General features: G+C 43.4%; 1 protein-coding gene across 1 annotated transcript in view; it reads left to right on the top strand.

Annotated features, from left to right (window-relative positions):
* The window catches only part of mast2 (microtubule associated serine/threonine kinase 2), a 345,729-nt gene that overhangs the window by 255,182 nt on the left and 65,701 nt on the right, over positions 1 to 24,846 (top strand). The window contains 3 exon segments of the mRNA XM_065009240.1: positions 3,363 to 3,454; positions 19,620 to 19,695; positions 20,368 to 20,388. Coding sequence (XP_064865312.1) covers positions 3,363 to 3,454; positions 19,620 to 19,695; positions 20,368 to 20,388 — 189 coding nt within the window.

The following is a 24,846-nucleotide window of genomic DNA, read 5'->3' as shown; positions in this document are numbered from 1 at the left end:
CTCTCCATCTCCATCCTACTATACCCTCTCTCCATCTCTCTATCCTCCTATACCCTCTCCATCTCCATTCTACTATACCCTCTCTCCATCTCCATCCTACTATACCCTCTCTCTGTCTCTCCATCCTACTATACCCTCTCTCCATCTCTCCATCCTACTATACACTCTCTCCATCTCCATCCTACTATACCCTCTCTCCATCCTACTATACCCTCTCTCCATCTCCATCCTACTATACCCTCTCTCCATCTCCATCCTACTATACCCTCTCTCCATCTCCATCCTACTATACCCTCTCTCCATCCTCCTATACCCTCTCTCCACCCTACAATACCCTCTCTCCACCTCTCCACCCTACAATACCCTCTCTCCACCTCTCCACCCTACTATACCATCTCTCCATCCTACTATACCCTCTCTCCACCTCTCCATCCTACTATACCCTCTCTCCATCCTACTATACCATCTCTCCATCCTACTATACCCTCTCTCCATCCTACTATACCCTCTCTCCATCCTACTATACCCTCTCTCCATCCTACTATACCATCTCTCCATCCTACTATACCATCTCTCCATCCTACTATACCATCTCTCCATCCTACTATACCATATCTCCATCTCTCCATCCTACTATACCATCTCTCCATCCTACTATACCCTCTCTCCATCCTACTATACCCTCTCTCCATCCTACTATACCCTCTCTCCATCCTACTATACCATCTCTCCATCCTACTATACCCTCTCTCCATCTCTCCATCCTACTATACCCTCTCTCCATCTCTCCATCCTACTATACCCTCTCTCCATCCTACTATACCATCTCTCCATCCTACTATACCATCTCTCCATCCTACTATACCATATCTCCATCTCTCCATCCTACTATACCCTCTCTCCATCTATCCATCCTACTATACCCTCTCTCCATCTCTCCATCCTACTATACCATCTCTCCATCCTACTATACCCTCTCTCCATCCTACTATACCCTCTCTCCATCTCCATCCTACTATACCCTCTCTGTCTCTCCATCCTACTATACCCTCTCTCCATTTCTCCATCCTACTATACCCTCTCTCTGTCTCTCCATCCTACTATACCCTCTCTCCATCTCTCCATCCTACTATACCATCTCTCCATCCTACTATACCCTCTCTCCATCTATCCATCCTACTATACCCTCTCTCTGTCTCTCCATCCTACTATACCCTCTCTCTGTCTCTCCATCCTACTATACCCTCCCTCCATCTCTCCATCCTACTATACCCTCTCTCTGTCTCTCCATCCTACTATACCCTCTCTCCATCTCTCCATCCTACTATACCCTCTCTCCATCCTACTATACCATCTCTCCATCCTACTATACCCTCTCTCCATCTCTCCATCCTACTATACCCTCTCTCCATCTCCATCCTACTATACCATATCTCCATCTCTCCATCCTACTATACCCTCTCTCCATCTCCATCCTACTATACCCTCTCTCCATCTCCATCCTACTATACCCTCTCTCCATCTATCCATCCTACTATACCCTCTCTCTGTCTCTCCATCCTACTATACCCTCTCTCCATTTCTCCATCCTACTATACCCTCTCTCTGTCTCTCCATCCTACTATACCCTCTCTCCATCTCTCCATCCTACTATACCATCTCTCCATCCTACTATACCCTCTCTCCATCTCTCCATCCTACTATACCCTCTCTCCATCTCCATCCTACTATACCATATCTCCATCTCTCCATCCTACTATACCCTCTCTCCATCTATCCATCCTACTATACCCTCTCTCCATCTCTCCATCCTACTATACCATCTCTCCATCCTACTATACCATCTCTCCATCCTACTATACCCTCTCTCCATCTCTCCATCCTACTATACCATCTCTCCATCCTACTATACCCTCTCTCCATCTCCATCCTACTATACCCTCTCTCTGTCTCTCCATCCTACTATACCCTCTCTCCATCTCTCCATCCTACTATACCATCTCTCCATCCTACTATACCCTCTCTCCATCCTACTATACCATATCTCCATCTCTCCATCCTACTATACCCTCTCTCCATCCTACTATACCATCTCTCCATCCCTACCTTTCTCCATCTCTCCATCTCTACCTCAGTTGACAGAGTGCCAGCTATATGCTGCTAGATTTCTGTATTGATGGCTGGGTTTTACCACTACTCTCCTCCATCCTCCGCCCATCTCCTCTCTTCTCCATCTTCCTCTTTTCTCCTCTCTTCCTCTCCTCTCCTCTGCAGACTCTCTGCTGTTGACCACCTGCTGTGAGAGACATATATTATGTAGAGCTGACTGATGGCAGTGTTAGTTTGCTGTGTGTTTGTGTACCTGTTTCGTGTCATCATTGCAGCAGCACCAGGCTAGCAGCTATTGTTGCAAAGATACTTCACTGAGCTCTGCAGCTGTTTTTATGTTAGGCGTCGTACTGCAATTATCTTACTGGCTTATTATAGACACTCATGAAACCACAACACAACAGTGAGGTGTTCCACCTTGATTAATAACTAGAAACACAGATCTATAATCAGACCTCTCCTGACCTGAGCTCTCCATGATTCTGCTGTTCTAGTCACTGTGTTTCTATGTTGTTTCCTCTGGATGGACTGTGAAGGGCACAGTAACATTCCTCGCATCAGTGAGCAGCATGATGTGTAAATGTCTGCTCACAAACTCACCCACCGTCCAGGCGTACCTACCACATACTAGGGTTGGGCAGTATCCAGTTTTCATTTAAAAAAATTGTTTTACGGTATTGACAATATCCCGGTATACCGCCCAAGCCTAACACACACTCACACACCGTCCCCCTCTAACACTGTAACCTCTAACCTGATTAACTTGGTCTACTGTAACCTCTAACCTGATTAACTTGGTCTACTGTAACCTCTAACCTGATTAACTTGGTCTACTCTAACCTGATTAACTTGGTCTACTGTAACCTCTAACCTGATTAACTTGGTCTACTGTAACCTCTAACCTGATTAACTTGGTCTACTGTAACCTCTAACACTAACCTCTAACCTGATTAACTTGGTCTACTGTAACCTCTAACACTGTAACCTCTAACCTGATTAACTTGGTCTACCTTAACCTTTAACTTGTTTGAAGTGAGGAGTATTAAGGAAGCCACTTATTACTTGTTCTGTGGACACTGAAAGAGGGAATGCCATTGAGGAAATGGTATGCAGATAGAAGAACACGTTATGAGAATGATAGTGTTGTTCAACTGGCTCCAAATGTATTGGAAATCTGCGCCCGGTTCAGAGCAAACTCCCTATTGGTGTGTGCTGTTGTTATTTTTAAGTGTGTGTGTCTCTTCTCTTCCTAGCTGTCGGACCAGTAACAGGAAGAGCCTGATTGTGACGTCCAGTACCTCTCCTACACTACCCAGACCACACTCACCACTACATGGACACCCAGGTAAGACACACACATACACACTCACTCACCAACACACACACACACACTCACTCACTCACCAACACACACACACACTCACCAAGACACACACACTCACTCACCAACACACACACACACTCACCAAGACACACACACTCACTCACCAACACACACACACACTCACCAAGACACACTCACTCACTCACCAACACACACACACACTCACCAAGACACACACACTCACTCACCAACACACACACACACTCACCAAGACACACACACTCACTCACCAACACACACACACACACACACACACACACACACACACACTCACCAACACTCACCAACACACACTCACTCACTCACTCACCAACACTCACACACTCACTCACTCACCAACACTCGCACTCACACTCACTCACTCACTCACCAACACACACACTCACTCACTCACTCACCAACACACACACTCACTCACTCACTCACCAACACACACACACACTCACTCACTCACCAACACACACACACACACTCACTCACTCACCAACACACACACACACTCACCAAGACACACACACTCACTCACCAACACACACACACACTCACCAAGACACACACACTCACTCACCAACACACACACACACTCACCAAGACACACTCACTCACTCACCAACACACACACACACTCACCAAGACACACACACTCACTCACCAACACACACACACACTCACCAAGACACACACACTCACTCACCAACACACACACACACACACACACACACACACACTCACCAACACTCACCAACACACACTCACTCACTCACTCACCAACACTCACACACTCACTCACTCACCAACACTCGCACTCACACTCACTCACTCACTCACCAACACACACACTCACTCACTCACTCACCAACACACACACTCACTCACTCACTCACCAACACACACACACACTCACTCACTCACCAACACACACACACACTCACTCACCAACACACACACACACTCACCAACACACTCACTCACTCACTCACTCACTCACTCACTCACTCACCACTCACCACTCACTCACCAACACACACACACACACTTACTCACCAACACACACACACACACTCACTCACCAACATACACACACACACACACACACACACACACACACACACACTCACCAACATACACACACACACACTCATCAACACACACACTCACTCACTCACTCACCAACACACACACACACACACACACACTCAGTCACTCACCAACACACTCAGCTTTATTTTAGTGAAATGTTTGAGTAAAAATGTTTGACCATTAAGAATCCTATTTTCCTTAACCCTAACCTAAACTCCCAAAAAACTTAACCATAACCCCAAAAACCCTAACCGTAACCCCAAAAACCCTAACCGTAACCCCAAAAACTCTAACCTTAACCCCAAAAACACTAACCTTAACCGCAAAACCGTAAACCTGACCCTTAAAGTGGAACTGACAGCATTTTCAACATGACATTTGATTAAAATCTGTTCATATACACTCCCAGGAATAATGTTCTGATAAGCGAGAGCTTACATTATGGTCATTTTCATAAATTCATAGAACGTTTGGGAAGGCTTTTGTGAAAATTCAGTGTATGAAAAAGAGGCTGTGTGTTTGGACACTTAATAGACACTGCAGTAAATAAAACCAAATAAAATAATCTGTCCAGGAACGGAGTTTACATAGACCGGTATGCCATAGCCAAACAGAGCTACAGTAAACCAACATGCAAATAGCAATATGCCACATGGGCGTTAGTGAAATAGCCTGCCATCATTCACTTTGAACTGGACTGTGTGCTTATAGACAGTAGCAACAGCGTATCTTTAGATCATTAGAACACATATTTACCGAAAGCCACAAAATACACCTGAATGGATTTCTGCAAATATATAAAGTGCATTCAGAAAGTATTCAGACCCCTTGACTTTTTACACATTTTGTTACGTTACGGCCTTATTCTAAAATCAATTAAATTGTGTTTTTCCCTCATCAATTTACACACAATTCCCCATAATAACAAAGCAAAAACAGGTCCTGCTTCACCGTAGGGATGGTGCCAGGTCTCCTCCAGACGTGATGCTTGGCATTCAGGCCAAAGAGTTCAATCAAGCCAGAGAATCTTGTTTCTCATGGTCTGAGTCATTTAGGTGCCTTTTGGCAAACTCCAAGCGGGCTGTCATGTGCCTTTTTACTGAGGAGTGGCGTCCGTCTGGCCACTCTACCATAAAGGCCTGATTGGTGGAGTGCTGCAGAGATATATGTCCTTCTGGAAGGTTCTCCCCTCTCCACAGAGGAACTCTGGAGCTCTGTCAGAGTGACCATCGGATTCTTGGTCACCTCCCTGACCAAGGCCCTTCTCCCCCGATTGCTCAGTTTGGTCGGGCAGCCAGCTCTAGGAAGAGACTTGTTGGTTCCAAACTTCTTCCATTTAAGAATGATGGATGTCACTGTGTTCTTGGGGACCTTCAATACTGCAGAAATGTTTTGGTACCCTTCCCCAGATCTGTGCCTCGACACAATCTTGTCTCAGAGACAATTCCTTCGACCTCATGGCTTTGTTTTTGCTCTGACATGCACTGTCAACTGTGGGACCTTATATAGACAGGTGTGTGCCTTTCCAAGTATTTTTCAATCAATTAAATTTACCACAGGTGGACTCCAATCAAGTTGTAGAAACATCTCAAGGATGACCAAAGGAAACAGGATGCACCTGAGCTCACTTTCAAGTCTCATAGCAAAGGGTCTGAGTACTTACGTAAATGAGGTTTAATTTTTCTATTCTAAAACCCTGTTTTCGCTTCGTCATTATCACTGTGTAGATTGAGGATTTCTATATTTTTTTCTCCATTTTATAATAAGGCTGTAAGTTAACAGAATGTGGGAAAAGTCAAGAGGTCTGAATACTTTCCGAATGCACTGTAAATATCACAGGAGTTTTACATTTGGGTACTTCACAATCCTTTTGATCAAACAACCATGAAAATGTAGGCTCTCTCCCCCTCAGCTATGCACAACAACAAGATCAACAACTAATGCTAGCCAGAGCAAGATGAGCTAAAATCTAACGAAGGAACATTAGATAAACCCTCTCAAACCTTTTCAGCTAGTTGACCGTCAAAATTGCACTGATAAACGAAGGGAAAATGTAGCCTCCTCGTCCTTCTGCAGCTGGCCTGCCAATACATGCTTGTCCCAACTCACGTTTTAACAACTGAATGGGAACTTGCATGCCTGCCCGCCCATTTGATCGATGCCAAATACATTTGATTGCCAACTAAGATATATGCTAACTGTTGATAACAGTCATTCAAGTTTAGCATAGCTAGATAGCAAAGCGATTCACATTTCTTGCTTGCTAACCAAATAATACCTGTAGCATCTGTAGCTATAGCCAACGAAAAATTATGTGTGGGAAAAAGTCAGTCACTCACCCACTTCTCCAATGACATGACATCCTCCCAGCAGCTAGCTAGCGAGATTGTTGATGTTAGGCAACGTGTTTTTAGCTTGCTAAATAAATAGCAAGCTACATAAATGGATACGCTAGCCCAGGGGTGTCAGACACAATCAGCGCTTGGGCCATATAGAAAAAACACAACAAGGATTCTCCCGAGCGGCGAAGCGGTCTCTAGCACTGCATCGCAGGCATTCCTACAGACCCGGGTTCATTCCCGGGCTGTGTCACAACCGCCCGTAGCTGGGAGTCCCATAGGACGGCGCACAATTGGCCCAGCGTCTTTCCGGTTAAGGGGAGAGTTTGGGCTTTACTTGGCTCATCGTGCTCTTGCGACTCCTTGTGGCCGGCCGGGTGCATGCAGGCTGACCCCGGTCGCCAGTTGAATGGTGTTTCCTCCAACACATTGGTGTGGCTGGCTTCCGGGTTAACCTCTCTAGGGGGTGTGGGACACTAGCGTCCCACCTGGCCAACATCCGGTGAAATTGCAGTGTGCCAAATTCAAAAACAGAAATACTCATAATAAATATTCAAGAAACATACAAGTGTTATACATCGGCTTAAAGATGAACTTCTTGTTAATCCAACCGTTGTGTCAGATTTCAAAAAGGCTTTACGGTGAAAGCATTAGATTATCTGAGGACAGCACCCAGTGCGCAAAACATTACAAACAGTTACCAGGCAAGTAGAGGAGTAACAAAAGTCAGAAATAGCGATAAAATTAATCACTTACCTTTGATGATCTTCATATGGTTGCACTCACAAGACTCCCAGTTACCCAATAAATGTTTGTTTTGTTCGATAAAGTCCCTCTTTATATAAAAAAAAACATTTTGTTGGTGCGTTTTGTTCAGTAATCCAATGGATCCAAGGCGGTCACAACAGGCAGATGAAAAATCCAAAAAGTATCAGTAAAGTTCGTAGAAACATGTCAAACAATGTTTATAATCAATCCTCAGGTTATTTTTAGTCATAATAATCAATAATAGCTTTGTCAATATAAAAGAAAAACAAGAAAGGCGCGCTCTCGGTCACACGCAGTTAACAGCCCTGAGACACTGCAGGGTCCACTCATTCAGAGTGGTCTTAGTCTCTCATTATTCAGAATACAAGCCTGAAACAAATTCTAAAGACTGTTGACATCTAGTGGAAGCCATAGGAAGTGCAATCTGAGTCCTAAGTCAAAGGCAATCAATGGAAAACTACAAACGTTAAAAAAATCCACTTCCTGGATGGATTTTTCTCAGGTTTTCACCTACCATATCAGTTATGTTATACTCACATTATTTTAACAGTTTTGGAAACGCTAGAGTGTTTTCTATCCAAATCTACCAATTATATGCATATTCTAGCTTCTGGGCCTGAGTAACAGGCAGTTTACTTTGGGCACGCTTTTCATCCAGAGGTGAAAATAGTGCCCCCTACCCTAGTGAGGTTAAGCGGGCTGGTGTTAAGGAGCGCGGTTTGGCGTGTCATGTTTCGGAGGAGGCATGACTCCGCCTTTGGCTCTCCCGAGTCGGTTGGGGAGTTGCAGTGAACAGACAAGCTCGAATTTTGGGAGAAAAAGGGGGTAAAATAGAAAAGAGAAGAAAAAAAAATAACACAACAAATTCACGGGCCAGGCATACTTTATTTTGTACTTTTTTTGTATAAAAAAAAATGCCCCTTTATAATGTACACTTACGTACATAGGATTTTAACATATTAAAACAAAATAGTAAAATAATATTTGTAAAGAATGTAATAACGCCACATAACAAAAATTTTGCTATCTTTGTTTTACACTGCATGGATCACCAGTGCGGTTGAAATCCGTGTATGGTCCACTCAACATGTGTGTCTGTGTGTGTGTCTGTCTGTCTGTCTGTCTGTCTGTCTGTCTGTCTAGGCCTGCCTACATCTCTTTTACATGGTGTTTTGTTGCAGGTTTTGGTTATTAATTGACATGCTGTAAAACCTGAAGCCAGACTGCAACATTTTAGTAGCCTAGCTAGGACTGTGGCATGTGTCTGTACACTTTCCCTCCGCTGCACGATGTAAACAAGACACACAAAAGCAGCGCAATTGAAGTTGAATTCACCGATGCGAGCGCATCAGGCTGTAATTTCATGAAGTACAGGAGATAACTCAACTTTTGACTCATTATACTCGCTTGTGTGTCCTATTCAATCCACGGGCCTTGTTTGACACACGTGCGCTAGCCAATTAGCCACGTTATGACTGACTTGTGATCATTGCCCTTGATAGTTTTATTGTATTGACATTGCCAGCCTTAGTTATAGTTTTTGTTCAAACTATTGAGTCATTGAAACTGAAACAGTGCATCCTGAATGGAGGCAGCAAACAATGTACCAGGTCAGCTGTGATTTACAACCTGATAGCAATATGTTTTGGACTATTGGAAGAAGAAATGTATTTCTTTGCAAGAAATGTATCGTGCATTTAACTGCATCCATGTATTCTGCCAACAATGCCTTATTGTATGTGATAGAACCTATTTTTAAAACCTCTTATAAAGTTGGTTTTGAAGCATAAACTCGGAATTTGATATTTTTGACTGATATTATAATTTTCTATTTGTTTCATACCTGCAAAGTAGTAAAAATGCAGTCAGTTCCACTTTATGCTCAAAATAGCATTTGAACAAATTCAGAACATGAAAAAAGTTACAGTTTTCCTGCCTTGTCAGGCCATTTGGGTGTATTGTTGGAGCATTGGGGTCCCAATAACGTAGGAAAACAAGTACACTCACTCACTCACTCACACAATGGATCTGACAAACCCTCATCAAACGTGTAGTCTTTCTCTAGTCTTTTCTAAGCTTAAGTTAATATCTGCCAAGCCCATCCACTGCAGTTCATCACAGCATGCCGTTTCTATCAGGGGGCTTTGCAGCAGAAAACTCCACATGGTTTTCCAGAAAATATAGTATCACATATGACCCAATTAGAACTGAGAATATACACAGTGCTCTGCACAGTCAGGGACTGGAGGCTCTGCTGTTCTGTGACATTAGTGTCTGTCTGTGTGTGTGTCTGTCTGTCTGTCTGTCTGTCTGTGTGTTTGTCTGTGTGTCTGTCTGTGTGCACGCGCAGAGAGCCGGAACCACTGCATTTGGAGACAACAGTTCATGGCAAAGTGCCAACACAGCATGGATCCACTCAAGCAAGCAACATATACAGAGTACTCGCACCCATAATCCATACAGAGTACTCGCACCGTACAGAGTACTCGCACCCATAATCCATACAGAGTACTCGCACTGTACAGAGTACTCGCACTGTACAGAGTACACGCACTGTACAGAGTACTCGCACTGTACAGAGTACTCGCACCGTACAGAGTACTCGCACCCATAATCCATACAGAGTACTCACACCGTACAGAGTACTCGCACCATACAGAGTACTCGCACCGTACAGAGTACTCACACCGTACAGAGTACTCGCACCGTACAGAGTACTCGCACCGTACAGAGTACTCGCACCCATAATCCGTACAGAGTACTCACACCATACAGAGTACTCACACCGTACAGAGTACTCGCACACATACAGTACATAGTGTTCACTGGTTGTGTAGTTGGAGTCAGTGTTATCTAGCTGTGCGTGTGCATGCGTTTGTGCGTTTTTTGTGTCTCCAACCCTGATGCAGCAGCCTAATGTAATCTGACAGGTTTAGGTGAATGCTCTGACAGCTTGCAAAGCTACACACACACCCATGCACGCGTGCACACACACACCCCTCTTCGAAAGACAGAAAACATGAGAGGTAGAGATAGAGGAGAGAAAATGGTGGGATAGGATGAAAGGAGCGAGACAGACAGGAAATCACAACACTGTGTCAACATGGGGGCTACGACCTTGCTTTCTTATTGGTGGATCAAGTTGAGCCAGCTGACATTTACTGAGATGAAATCACAACCATCTAATTTCCTCAAAAGGAAATAATGAAACTGAATAGCCTGTCAATCACACACACACACATTCAGGCTGGAAGTGTGGTCTCTTGGCTCAAAAGGCTCTCTGATCACAGCACTCTGAGATGAGATGTTCTTGTGTAACGATGCTGCTCTTACCCACGCGCGCATACACACACATAAAAGGGATGCTGTGTCCCAGGAAACCAGATAATGCTTTGTAAAAGCCTCTGTCACCATAGTGGCTCCAGACTCTAATCGCATTCACTACTTATCTCACCCTGGGTAGGGCTCATATGAACTGAGTTCTGAAGACAGAGAGAGAGGGAAGTGGGAGAGAGAGGGGGGGAGGGGGGAGAGAGTGAGAGGTTGAGAGTAACAGAGAGGACATATAGGGACAGATACACTGAGGAGGGAGGGGGGAAGAACAGAGAGGACAAATAGGGATAGAGAGGGCATATATATGAACAGAGAGGACAGAGAGGGCATATAGGGACATAGACACTGAGGAGAGAGGGGGGAAGAACAGAGAGGACATATAGGGATAGAGAGGGCATATATATGAACAGAGAGGGACAGAGAGGGCATATAGGGACATAGACACTGAAGAGGAGAGGAAGAGAGTAGAGAGAAACGCCAGCACACAGGAACAATAGGGAGTGACGCCAATGGAGTGTAAGAATGCAGAAAAGAGAGTAACAGAGAGAACATATACGGACAGCGAGACACTGAGACAAACGAGGAGAGAGCAGAATTGAGGAAGAGAGAGGCGGACTGCTCTCAGCGTCTCTTCCTACTGATGGTTTTGTGGCTGCTGGGAACTGTCAGGTCGTGAGCAGCATCCATAATAAACACAGTGGTATTTCCCTCCCTCTCCATCTCTCTCTTTCTCTCTATGCCCTTCAGTTGACTGTTTCTGCCCAGAAAGATGCTGTGGCTATCGTTACCGTGGCAACAGACCTTGTACCAGTCTGTCTCTGCCCCATCTGGCTTGCCCCTCTGTCATGCCAGCTGTGTGCCAACCTTGAGGAACATTAACAGCTAACTAACTACAACACAATTGAGATAATGATCAACGAGAGTCCCCCAATTCCCCCAAAACCAGTTATACCTTCCCAATACAAGTCTAAGGTTTTACATATGCGATACATTTGTAATATACTGAAATGAGTGAATTGCTGCCAAAGGCCATCTTGAATAGCTGAAGGCTTCATAAAAGGGAGATAGCTTTGAGAGAGCAGTAGTGCTGTTTTGTGCTGCTCCTGAGACGTATACAGATTGGGGATGCAACGATACACGGTATGTTATCCAACCGTTCGGTATGCCCCCTACAGTTCAATACTCACACGTGAACCGAGGAATTACCATATGCCTGTCCTTTTCCTAGAATTTCCAAAACCTGCTTATTGCGCTGAAGAGTACACACACGTTGTACATTCAGATCCACAGAACCAGACGTGCAGCTTGTGGCCATTAAGGGGCTCCTGAGGGCTGACAGACTTTACTCCACAACAATGTCTCAAAATGTGGCAACCGCAGTGACCGCAACCCCCTCCCCCTTAAACAACCAATGGATGATTTGGAATGATATCTCAGTAGGAAACCTCCCTAAAGGGGCCCCATGAAGAGAGGGGAAACTAAATCCGCTGTGTGGGAACATTTTGGATTCAGCATTCAATATGATGACGAGGTTAAGAAGACCGTGAACATACAAAGTACAGTCTGCAAGCATTGCTTTGCCACTGTCGGCTACGCGAGTGGAAACACTTGTAACATGTCATTTACGTGGTGGAGCTGGAGCATTGAGAGTCCACTCGTTAATGAAAACACAACAATCTCTCGCTGCTGCCTTCCAACAACAATTTGCGACAAATTCAGAAAAATCTAAAAAAAATAACGGAAGCAGTGGGAGTATTCATAGGCAAAGATTTGCAGCCCTATTCGGTGGTTACTGACTCGGATTTCGTTACCTGATGAAAAAAAATTCCCCTCCCGCACATATTTCAACAGCAAAGAAACTCCCAAACTCTATGAAACATCACAAAGAGAAATTGAAAAGGAATTGACACAGACACCCTATCTAGCTCTCTGTGAAGGTTCACTATGTACTGGAAGCTAGCTCTCTGTGAAGGTTCACTATGTACTGGAAGCTAGCTCTCTGTGAAGAGTCAACCAGTCAGTTAGTCAACCAGTCAGCCAGTTAGTCAACCAGTCAGTTAGTCAACCAGTCAGCCAGTCAGTTAGTCAGCCAGTTAGTCAGCCTGCCAGTTAGTCAACCAGTCAGTTAGTCAGCCAGTCAGTTAGTCAACCAGTCAGCCAGTCAGTGATTCAACCAGTCAACCAGTTAGTCAGGCAGTCAGTTAGTCAACCAGTCAGCCAGTTAGTCAGTCAGGCAGTCAGTTAGTCAGCCAGCCAGTTAGTCAACCAGTCAGCCAGTTAGTCAGTCAGGCAGTCAGTTAGTCAGCCATTCAGTTAGTCAGCCAGCCAGTTAGTCAGCCAGCCAGTCAGTCAGGTAGCTAGCCAGCCAGTCGGTTAGTCAGTCTTAACCCCATATGACTTCCCCCTTAGCTCTTCAGCTCCAGCAGAATTAAGAGTCTAATCATGTTTCTGCTTTAGGCCTTTCTTTTCCTAACGACTTAATGCTAATGAAATGGAGGGTTTTTAATAACACATCTTCAATACAGCTGAGAAAAAAGGTTGAAGTTCCTGTCTGAAAAGGAATTTCATTAAATACAGACTCTCTCAATGTCGCTCTCTTTCTCCATCCCTCCCTCCCTATCTCTCTCTCCCTCTTGTGCTCTCTCTTGCTTTCCCTCAATCTTTCTATCTCCATCCATCCCGCTTCTCTCTTTCTGTCTCCACCCTCTCTCTCCCTTTATCTTTCTTTCTCCATCCCTCCCTCCCTATCTCTCTCTCCCTCTTGTGCTCTCTCTTGCATTCCCTCAATCTTTCTATCTCCATCCATCCCCCTCTCTCCCGCTCGCTCTTTCTGTCTCCACTCTCTCTCTCCCTTTACCTTTATGTTTACATTGCCAAAGCAAGTGACATAGATAATAAATATTAACAAAATGAACTGTAAACATTAGTGATGCACCGATATGACATTTTTGGCCGATACCGATATCAAATATTTTCCTTGCCAAAAAACCCGATACCCGATATTTACTATTTTAGCGGCCTACTAAGCATTCTAGTACAGTAGTAGATAACACACACACATGGACACAGAGATCGAAGGCACTGCATCTCAGTCCAAGAGGCGTCACAACAGTCCCTGGTTCGAATCCAGGCTGTATCACATCTGGCTGTGATTGTGAGTCCCATAGGATGGCTCACAATTGGCCCAGCGTCGTCCGGGTTTGGCCGGTGTAGGCCGTCATTGTAAATAAGAATTTGTTCTTAACTGAAATAAAGATTAAACACACACACTGACAAAAAAGTTATTTTGTTGGCATTTACATATGTCCCCATTACCAGTAAAACATCATCAAAACCTATTTCTTTCACTTACTTGCTGTTTGGTTCATTTGTTCAGTCGTTTCATTCTCAACCAGGATTTCATCACACATGTCAAGCAGTGAAGTTTCAGCTCTGTCTGTCCGTGACTTCTCTTCCTCATTACGCACCGTCACTGTGTCCGTTTCCATCTTGTCCAGCTGTGTATGTAACATCTCACATAAACCCTGTTTCTTGTCTGCATTGAAGTAGTGGTCCTTGTACATAGCATCGAGCATGAAAGTAGCGGTCCTTGTACATAGCATCGAGCATGAAAGTAGCGGTCCTTGTACATAGCATCGAGCATGAAAGTAGCGGTCCTTGTACATAGCATCGAGCATGAAAGTAGCGGTCCTTGTACATAGCATCGAGCATGAAAGTAGCGGTCCTTGTACATAGCATCGAGCATGAAAGTAGCGGTCCTTGTACATAGCATCGAGCATGAAAGTAGTGGTCCTTGTACATAGCATCGAGCATGAAAGTAGCGGTCCTTGTACATAGCATCGAGCATGAAAGTAGCGGTCCTTGTACATAGCATCGAGCATGAAAGTAGCGGTCCTTGTACATAGCACCGAGCATGAAAGTAGCGGTCCTTGTACATAGCATCGAGCATGAAAGTAGCGGTCCTTGTACATAGCTTCGAGCATGAAAGTAGCGGTCCTTGTACATAGCACCGAGCATGAAAGTAGCGGTCCTTGTACATAGCACCGAGCATGAAAGTAGCGGTCCTTGTACATAGCACCGAGCATGAAAGTAGCGGTCCTTGTACATAGCATCGAGCATGAAAGTAGCGGTCCTTGTACATAGCATCGAGCATGAAAGTAGCGGTCCTTGTACATAGCATCGAGCATGAAAGTAGCGGTCCTTGTACATAGCATCGAGCATGAAAGTAGCGGTCCTTGTACATAGCATCGAGCATGAAAGTAGCGGTCCTTGTACATAGCATCGAGCATGATAGTAGCGGTCCTTGTACATAGCATCGAGCATGAAAGTAGCGGACCTTGTACATAGCATCGAGCATGGTGGCGACACAGTAAAGAGGCTCAGAGAGAATGCTTGTTCACAGTCTGTGTCTGCAGTTTTGTTGAGCAGGTGTTTCAATGCCATGAGAGGGTATCATATCTGCTGCAGACACAGTTGACTATCTTATTTCTCCAGTCAGTTGTTTGAATGGAGCTAGCTAGTGTGTTCATGTTTCAAACATGTTCTCAAATGCCATTGAAATGGCAGCAGCGGTATGAGAACCAGCACATTCTTGAGCAGTACGGCTTTCCTCAGTACGAAATCCTCGTCGACCCACTGTGCTGTCAGACTCATCATGCTCTTGGGGCGGCAGGTAGCCTAGTGATTAGAGCTTTGGACTAGTAACCGAAAGGTTGGAAGATCGAATCCCTGAGCTGACAAGGTAAAAATCTGTAGTTCTGCCCATGAACAAGGCAGTTAACCCACTGTTCCAAGGCCATCATTGTAAATAAGAATTTGTTCTTAACTGACTTGCCTAGTTAAATAAACAAACAATATTGCGGGTCCAAGTGTCAGTCGTGAAGCTAAAAGCAGTGCCGCTATTACTGTGTAACTCCGGTAGGGCGACACCTGAACAATAGAGCACTTAGTAGTGTGTACCGGTGCTCGACCAGTCGGCGAAAGCCAACATCACCCACAACAGAGAACGGTTGATTATCAAGGGCAATGAATTCCATTATCTTGGCTTTAATGGATTTCGCCTTTGAGTTGTCTCACTGAAATGCTCTTACTCTTTCAAATGACTGCTGGACTTGTTGACTGCTCGATCCACACAGCAGACATTGTGGGCTAGGTTAGGAAGGCTGTGTAGCGCTACATTTTACGTGGCGTCATTACGTCATGTACCTACATTATATAGATATGCACGGTATCTTTGACATGCATATCTATCTATCGGCGTGTTTAACATCAGCGTTAAACTAGACATCGGGCCGATACCGATGTTGGAATTCTTTAGCTAATATCGTCCGATTCCGATATGGTCACCGATATATCCTGCATCTCTAGTAAACATTACTCTACTGTATCTCTATCTTTGTGTTCTGTCTCTCTCTGTCTCCCTATCTCTCTCTGTATATTTATCTGACTCCCTATCTCTCTCTATATATTTATGTCTCCCTATCTCTCTCTGTATATTTATCTGTCTCCCTATCTCTCTCTATATATTTATCTGTCTCCCTATCTCTCTATATATTTATCTGTCTCCCTATCTCTCTCTATATATTTATCTGTCTCCCTATCTCTCTATATATTTATCTGTCTCCCTATCTCTCTCTATATATTTCTGTCTCCCTATCTCTCTCTATATATTTCTGTCTCCTTATCTCTCTATATATATTTATCTGTCTCTCTATATATTTATCTGACTCCCTATCTCTCTCTATATTTATCTGTCTCCCTATCTCTATATATATTTATCTGTCTCCCTATCTCTCTATATATTTATCTGTCTCCCTATCTCTCTCTATATATTTCTGTCTCCTTATCTCTCTATATATATTTATCTGTCTCCCTATCTCTCTCTATATATGTATCTGTCTCCCTATCTCTCTATATATTTATCTGTCTCTCTATATATTTATCTGACTCCCTATCTCTCTATATATATTTATCTGTCTCCCTATCTCTCTGTATATTTATCTGACTCCCTATCTCTCTCTATATATTTATGTCTCCCTATCTCTCTATATATATTTATCTGTCTCCCTATCTCTCTCTATATATTTATCTGTCTCCCTATCTCTCTCTATATATTTATCTGTCTTCTTTCTCTGCCTCTTGTTCTATGGTCAGTCTAATATTTACTGAGTGGACAGTGCGTAGCAGACATCTGATTGGACAAGACAGTGTTCTTTGAGTTTTGATTGGCTGAGAGGGACAGGTGTTCTGAGTGCAGTCACCAGGGTGGGAACTCCACAGAGATAGAGGTGTAGAAGTGAGGTACAGTAATGGCGGTACAGGTGCGGTGCTTAACCATCTGAATGGGACGCACCGTGAGACCCAAACTGTTGCCAGCAGCAGTACACCTGCATTGGAAATTCACATGTATTATGTATTTTTTGTATTTTTGTACTTTTGTAAAAAAAAAAAAAATTGCACTTTAAACGTTAATAACTATGTCCAATTTGTCATCCCATTTCTGAGTGTGTCTGAGTGTGTGTTTGGATATATGTCTATGTTTCTAATGGACTGTGTATGTCTCTGTCTGACTGTGTGTTTCTATGTCTCTGTGTTTGTTTATGTGGGTGGTAAAATAGGACACTGTCACTGAGGGAGCTAGCTTTTTGTCTGCATGCATCTCTTCTTTAATGAGCAGCAACCCAATAGATAGGACTTCAGGGGTGTAGAATGAGGAGAGTGTTTCTCCCATGAGGAAAACACAGAGGAGGTTTTTACTGTCATCTCAGAGAATTCTCATGTTACACACCATGGGCTCTCCAGTGCAAATGACATACTGTATATGCCTCTGAATGGCTTTCAGCCTTCGCAGACAGTATGGGGTTGTTCCCCTGCAGTAGACTACAGTGTCTCTCCACCATACTGTAGAGCGAGGTGGATCCCCTGTCTGTGTGTATCACTGTATGTGTCTGAGGACACGGCTCCATTTGAATAATGGTTCATCTTCTCAGTGAGGTGTGTGTGTGTATCTGTCTATCTATCCAGCCCCCTGCCTGAATCTACGGTACTGTTTGTACCTATGCAGCTCATTCTCCCATGCCTCCTAATAGCCCCTCGGAGGCCCCCTAGCCCATTTAAACACAGCTTTCACTGACAGGCCCAGGGCCCAGCCTCAACGCACTGCTACTCAATGTTACGCACTACCAGTTACATGACAGATACACACGACAGATACACACACACACTCAAACACACACACACAAAGAGTCAAGCGTTTCCTACTCTAACAGATAGACAAGGAATAAATGTTTGTATTAATATTTAAAGGTTTTGTACTGCCTACGCTTTCTCAGAAAATACATAATTGATGCGGGAGGGAGGTGATCTCCAGCCCCCCGTCCGTCCGTCATGCTTCCCCACCTGGTGAATGGTGAGAGCAGGAAGCACACCATGCCCCCCCCCCCCCACACCATTCACCTCCATTTCCCCCTGACCACTTTTCAGATTTATTGGGGTGATTTTACAGTATATGGAGCAGATTCGGGCTTTTCCATGTTGAGCAGGTTGTGACTCACACCCCAGGTTTCCTCTATGTTGAGCAGGTTGTGACTCACACCCCAGGTTTCCTCTATGTTGAGCAGGTTGTGACTCACACCCCAGGTTTCCTCTATGTTGAGCAGGTTGTGACTCACACCCCAGGTTTCCTCTATGTTGAGCAGGTTGTGATGCACAATGTAGGCTAACAGGCAGACAGAGGGTTCTAATATAGACCCGAACCCCAGAGCGTTTATTCAACCTCATCCCTGCTCTCTTTTTCTTTCTTTCATGTTCCTCCTCTCTCTATCTTCCTATTCTCTCTCCATCATTTTGTTTCTCTGTCCCTTCTGCAGTATTATTAAAGACAGTAATGACACGTCGTGTTCTGTGGCTACTGGAAGAGTAGCTTGTTTGTCTCCATCTCCTTCCTCTCTGTAATGGGCTTTAAATGCTCTTATTTCTCTCATTCATCTCATCTCTCTCTGATTCTACTGCTGCTGTTGTTGCTGTGAAGAAGCAGCCAGACGATTAGCAGCCCAGTCATTAAGCACCCTCGTCTCCGTCTCATCCGGGTCCTCCCCCTCACATCATCTCCTCGGGCCTGTCCCTGGCTAAATTAAAACACTGCATCAAGAGCTTTGTTATCTCTAAAAGACTCCTATTATCCTGTCGGAAAGTAGGAAGACAGAGGAGGGGGAGGCTTGATGTATTTGCTATTTACCGTTGGGTGAAGGAGGTGGGGGATGTAGGTACTATGCGATACACACACAGGGATGTCAGAACAATAGATTCCAGTCCCTTTACAAATGCTAATAAAGGTTGAGTGTTTTTCTGTAACCTGTGTGATTGTGTTGTTGGGTTATTTCTGTTGTCCATGTGTCCTGCTAGGTTCTCCTTGACGTGGTTCTTAGCAGGAAATAAATATTATCTTGGGTAATCTATTGTGTAGGTTCACAACCTTGTTACACACATCAGTGATATGACTATGTAAGGGGACTTTATGGCCTTTACACCTAAATAACTAGATCTAGAGCTGAGCCTTTTGCTTCTTCTTGTATTTAATCATTGTCGTTCTATCTTACTTCTCCCAGGGAGCAGCCCCCTGGACAGCCCCAGAAACTTCTCACCGAGCACGGCAGCACACTTCTCCTTCGTTCCAGCTCGCAGGTGAGCCTGGGGTCAGGGGGTTAACTCATTGGGATCACATGACTTAATGTGTCTGATCGTCTTATCTCTGTATATACAGTGGTTTGCTAGGCAGAAGGGATTATTACCTCGTTCTGTCATTTGAGCCATAATGCTGATTGACAGTCACCTGCACCCCACAGAAGAGACAGTTTCCCCAAGCCCAGTTAAGCTCCTCCCATGGCTAATACTCACAGCAGCTCTGTGATAATTGACAGGCTGGCTAATCAAACCCAGATCATCTGAAGGGTTGAAGCCTAGTTTAATATCCTCTTATCATTCACAGGCTTTGAATAGGAGGTGTAATTACAGAACTAGATATAGCGAGCCTGAGAGGAGTTAAGCACAACTCCACATGAAAAGGATTCTAATAAGTAAGTTTCATCAGTTTTTCTAGACAAGAAGACCGATATGCCATGTGCTCGTAAAATGAAATAACCTGTCTTCTGTATGGGAGATAGATAACACTTCTGCTTCTGCTCTGAATCAGTAAATCAGGTAGGACAGGGAGACAGGAAACTTAACCTGATGCAACAGTGCCACACAATGGTGAAGTGTGATTAATCAGGATATCTGACATGAAATGGTTCTGCGTTGCTCATCACAAAACCAGTGGGTTTGTAGAGCTAACACACTATCCTCTCTCCCACACAGTCACGGGCACAGGGCTGACAGGTAACCTTTCACCATCACCTTATCCCATGTCCTCTGCCCAGCATGGACACACCAGGGCCCCAGAGAAGTTCTAGTAGCAGTGATGTTCTAGGATCTATCCATATAATCGTATTCATTATGATCTAAAAGGCTAAACTGATCCTAGAGCAGCACTCCTCGGAGATGCTTTGTGGATACGGGCCCTGAAAAGGCTCCACGTCTTGTTGAGCAGAGCAGTCCTTTTGTGTTGCTGTTTTTACAGTGAACGTATCCGTGGATTTGTGATGCCCTAGAGTCCCTAAAGAAGTATGGTCATCCCAAGCCTGCATGAAACTACCCTATAACTAGGGCTGTGATGCAAAACAGCTTCATTTCATCTCATATTCATCTCCATGTTGTGGTCTTGGCTGTGTTTGTGTGTGTGTTGCTGGCTTGTGTCCGTGTGTGTTTGCTTGCATGTGTTTGCAGACTTTGTATAAATTGTATTCTCCACATAGCTCATCCAAATTTACCTACTACTGAACATACTATTTTCTGTCCAAATGATACACTGTCTCAACACACCACGTATTTATATTGTGGATTCTGACACATGCTCACTGTAATGTATCTACTGTGGGTTGTTATTTCCTGATTTCTTACCGACACAAGACATTCTACTGTACTGTTAGAGCTAGTAACACAATACATTCTACTGTTGGAGCTAGTAACACAATACATTCTACTGTACTGTTGGAGCTAGTAACACAATACATTCTACTGTACTGTTAGAGCTAGTAACACAATACATTCTACTGTACTGTTGGAGCTAGTAACACAATACATTCTACTGTACTGTTGGAGCTAGTAACACAATACATTCTACTGTACTGTTGGAGCTAGTAACACAATACATTCTACTGTACTGTTGGAGCTAGTAACACAAGACATTCTACTGTACTGTTGGAGCTAGTAACACAATACATTCTACTGTTGGAGCTAGTAACACAATACATTCTACTGTACTGTTGGAGCTAGTAACACAATACATTCTACTGTACTGTTGGAGCTAGTAACACAATACATTCTACTGTACTGTTGGAGCTAGTAACACAAGACATTCTACTGTACTGTTGGAGCTAGTAACGCAATACATTCTACTGTACTGTTGGAGCTAGTAACACAAGACATTCTACTGTACTGTTGGAGCTAGTAACACAATACATTCTACTGTACTGTTGGAGCTAGTAACACAATACATTCTACTATACTGTTGGAGCTAGTAACACAATACATTATACTGTACTGTTGGAGCTAGTAACACAATACATTATACTGTACTGTTGGAGCTAGTAACACAAGACATTCTACTGTACTGTTGGAGCTAGTAACACAAGACATTCTACTGTACTGTTGCAGTTAGTAACCCAAGACATTCTACTGTACTGTTGGAGCAAGTAACACAATACATTCTACTGTACTCTTGGAGCTAGTAACACAATACATTCTACTGTTGGAGCTAGTAACACAATACATTCTACTGTTGGAGCTAGTAACACAATACATTATACTGTACTGTTGGAGCTAGTAACACAAGACATTCTACTGTACTGTTGGAGCTAGTAACACAATACATTATACTGTACTGTTGGAGCTAGTAACACAAGACATTCTACTGTACTGTTGGAGCTAGTAACACAAGACATTCTACTGTACTGTTGGAGCTAGTAACGCAATACATTCTACTGTACTGTTGGAGCTAGTAACACAATACATTATACTGTACTGTTGGAGCTAGTAACACAATACATTCTACTGTACTGTTGGAGCTAGTAACACAAGACATTCTACTGTACTGTTGGAGCTAGTAACACAAGACATTCTACTGTACTGTTGGAGCTAGTAACACAAGACATTCTACTGTACTGTTGGAGCTAGTAACACAATACATTCTACTGTACTGTTGGAGCTAGTAACACAATACATTCTACTGTACTGTTGGAGCTAGTAACACAATACTTTCTACTGTACTGTTGGAGCTAGTAACACAAGACATTCTACTGTACTGTTGGAGCTAGTAACACAAGACATTCTACTGTACTGTTGGAGCTAGTAACACAATACATTCTACTGTACTGTTGGAGCTAGTAACACAATACATTCTACTGTTGGAGCTAGTAACACAATACTTTCTACTGTACTGTTGGAGCTAGTAACACAAGACATTATACTGTAATGTTGGAGCTAGTAACACAATACATTATACTGTACTGTTGGAGCTAGTAACACAAGACATTCTACTGTACTGTTGGAGCTAGTAACACAAGACATTCTACTGTACTGTTGGAGCTAGTAACACAATACATTCTACTGTACTGTTGGAGCTAGTAACACAAGACATTCTACTGTACTGTTGGAGCTAGTAACACAAGACATTCTACTGTACTGTTGGAGCTAGTAACACAATACATTCTACTGTACTGTTGGAGCTAGTAACACAAGACATTCTACTGTACTGTTGGAGCTAATAACACAATACATTCTACTGTACTCTTGGAGCTAGTAACACAATACATTCCACTGTTGGAGCTAGTAACACAATACTTTCTACTGTACTGTTGGAGCTAGTAACACAAGACATTCTACTGTACTGTTGGAGCTAGTAACAAAAGACATTCTACTGTACTGTTGGAGCTAGTAACACAAGACATTCTACTGTACTGTTGGAGCTAGTAACACACGACATTCTACTGTACTGTTGGAGCTAGTAACACAATACATTCTACTGTACTGTTGGAGCTAGTAACACAAGACATTCTACTGTACTGTTGGAGCTAGTAACACAATACATTCTACTGTACTGTTGGAGCTAGTAACACAATACGTTCTACTGTACTGTTGGAGCTAGTAACACAATACATTCTACTGTACTGTTGGAGCTAGTAACACAAGACATTCTACTGTACTGTTGGAGCTAGTAACACAAGACATTCTACTGTACTGTTGGAGCTAGTAACACAATACATTCTACTGTACTGTTGGAGCTAGTAACACAAGACATTCTACTGTACTGTTGGGGCTAGTAACGCAAGACATTCTACTGTACTGTTGGAGCTAGTAACACAATACATTCTACTGTACTGTTGGAGCTAGTAACACAAGACATTCTACTGTACTGTTGGAGCTAGTAACACAAGACATTCTACTGTACTGTTGGAGCTAGTAACACAAGACATTCTACTGTACTGTTGGAGTAACAAAAGACATTCTACTGTACTGTTGGAGCTAGTAACACAATACATTCTACTGTACTGTTGGAGCTAGTAACACAATACATTCTACTGTACTGTTGGAGCTAGTAACACAATACATTCTACTGTTGGAGCTAGTAACACAATACTTTCTACTGTACTGTTGGAGCTAGTAACACAAGACATTATACTGTACTGTTGGAGCTAGTAACACAATACATTCTACTGTACTGTTGGAGCTAGTAACACAAGACATTCTACTGTACTGTTGGAGCTAGTAACACAATACATTCTACTGTACTGTTGGAGCTAGTAACACAAGACTTTCTACTGTACTGTTGGAGCTAGTAACACAAGACATTCTACTGTACTGTTGGAGCTAGTAACACACGACATTCTACTGTACTGTTGGAGCTAGTAACACAATACATTATACTGTACTGTTGGAGCTAGTAACACAAGACATTCTACTGTACTGTTGGAGCTAGTAACACAAGACATTCTACTGTACTGTTGGAGCTAGTAACACAATACATTCTACTGTACTGTTGGAGCTAGTAACACAAGACATTCTACTGTACTGTTGGAGCTAGTAACACAAGACATTCTACTGTACTGTTGGAGCTAGTAACACAATACATTCTACTGTACTGTTGGAGCTAGTAACACAAGACATTCTACTGTACTGTTGGAGCTAATAACACAATACATTCTACTGTACTCTTGGAGCTAGTAACACAATACATTCCACTGTTGGAGCTAGTAACACAATACTTTCTACTGTACTGTTGGAGCTAGTAACACAAGACATTCTACTGTACTGTTGGAGCTAGTAACAAAAGACATTCTACTGTACTGTTGGAGCTAGTAACACAAGACATTCTACTGTACTGTTGGAGCTAGTAACACACGACATTCTACTGTACTGTTGGAGCTAGTAACACAATACATTCTACTGTACTGTTGGAGCTAGTAACACAAGACATTCTACTGTACTGTTGGAGCTAGTAACACAATACATTCTACTGTACTGTTGGAGCTAGTAACACAATACATTCTACTGTACTGTTGGAGCTAGTAACACAATACATTCTACTGTACTGTTGGAGCTAGTAACACAAGACATTCTACTGTACTGTTGGAGCTAGTAACACAAGACATTCTACTGTACTGTTGGAGCTAGTAACACAAGACATTCTACTGTACTGTTGGAGTAACAAAAGACATTCTACTGTACTGTTGGAGCTAG

This window comes from Oncorhynchus nerka, linkage group LG24, assembly GCF_034236695.1.
Source record: "Oncorhynchus nerka isolate Pitt River linkage group LG24, Oner_Uvic_2.0, whole genome shotgun sequence".
Taxonomy (NCBI): domain Eukaryota; kingdom Metazoa; phylum Chordata; class Actinopteri; order Salmoniformes; family Salmonidae; genus Oncorhynchus; species Oncorhynchus nerka.
Note: the sequence above shows the minus strand (reverse complement) of the source record. Positions and strands in the feature narration are given on the sequence as shown.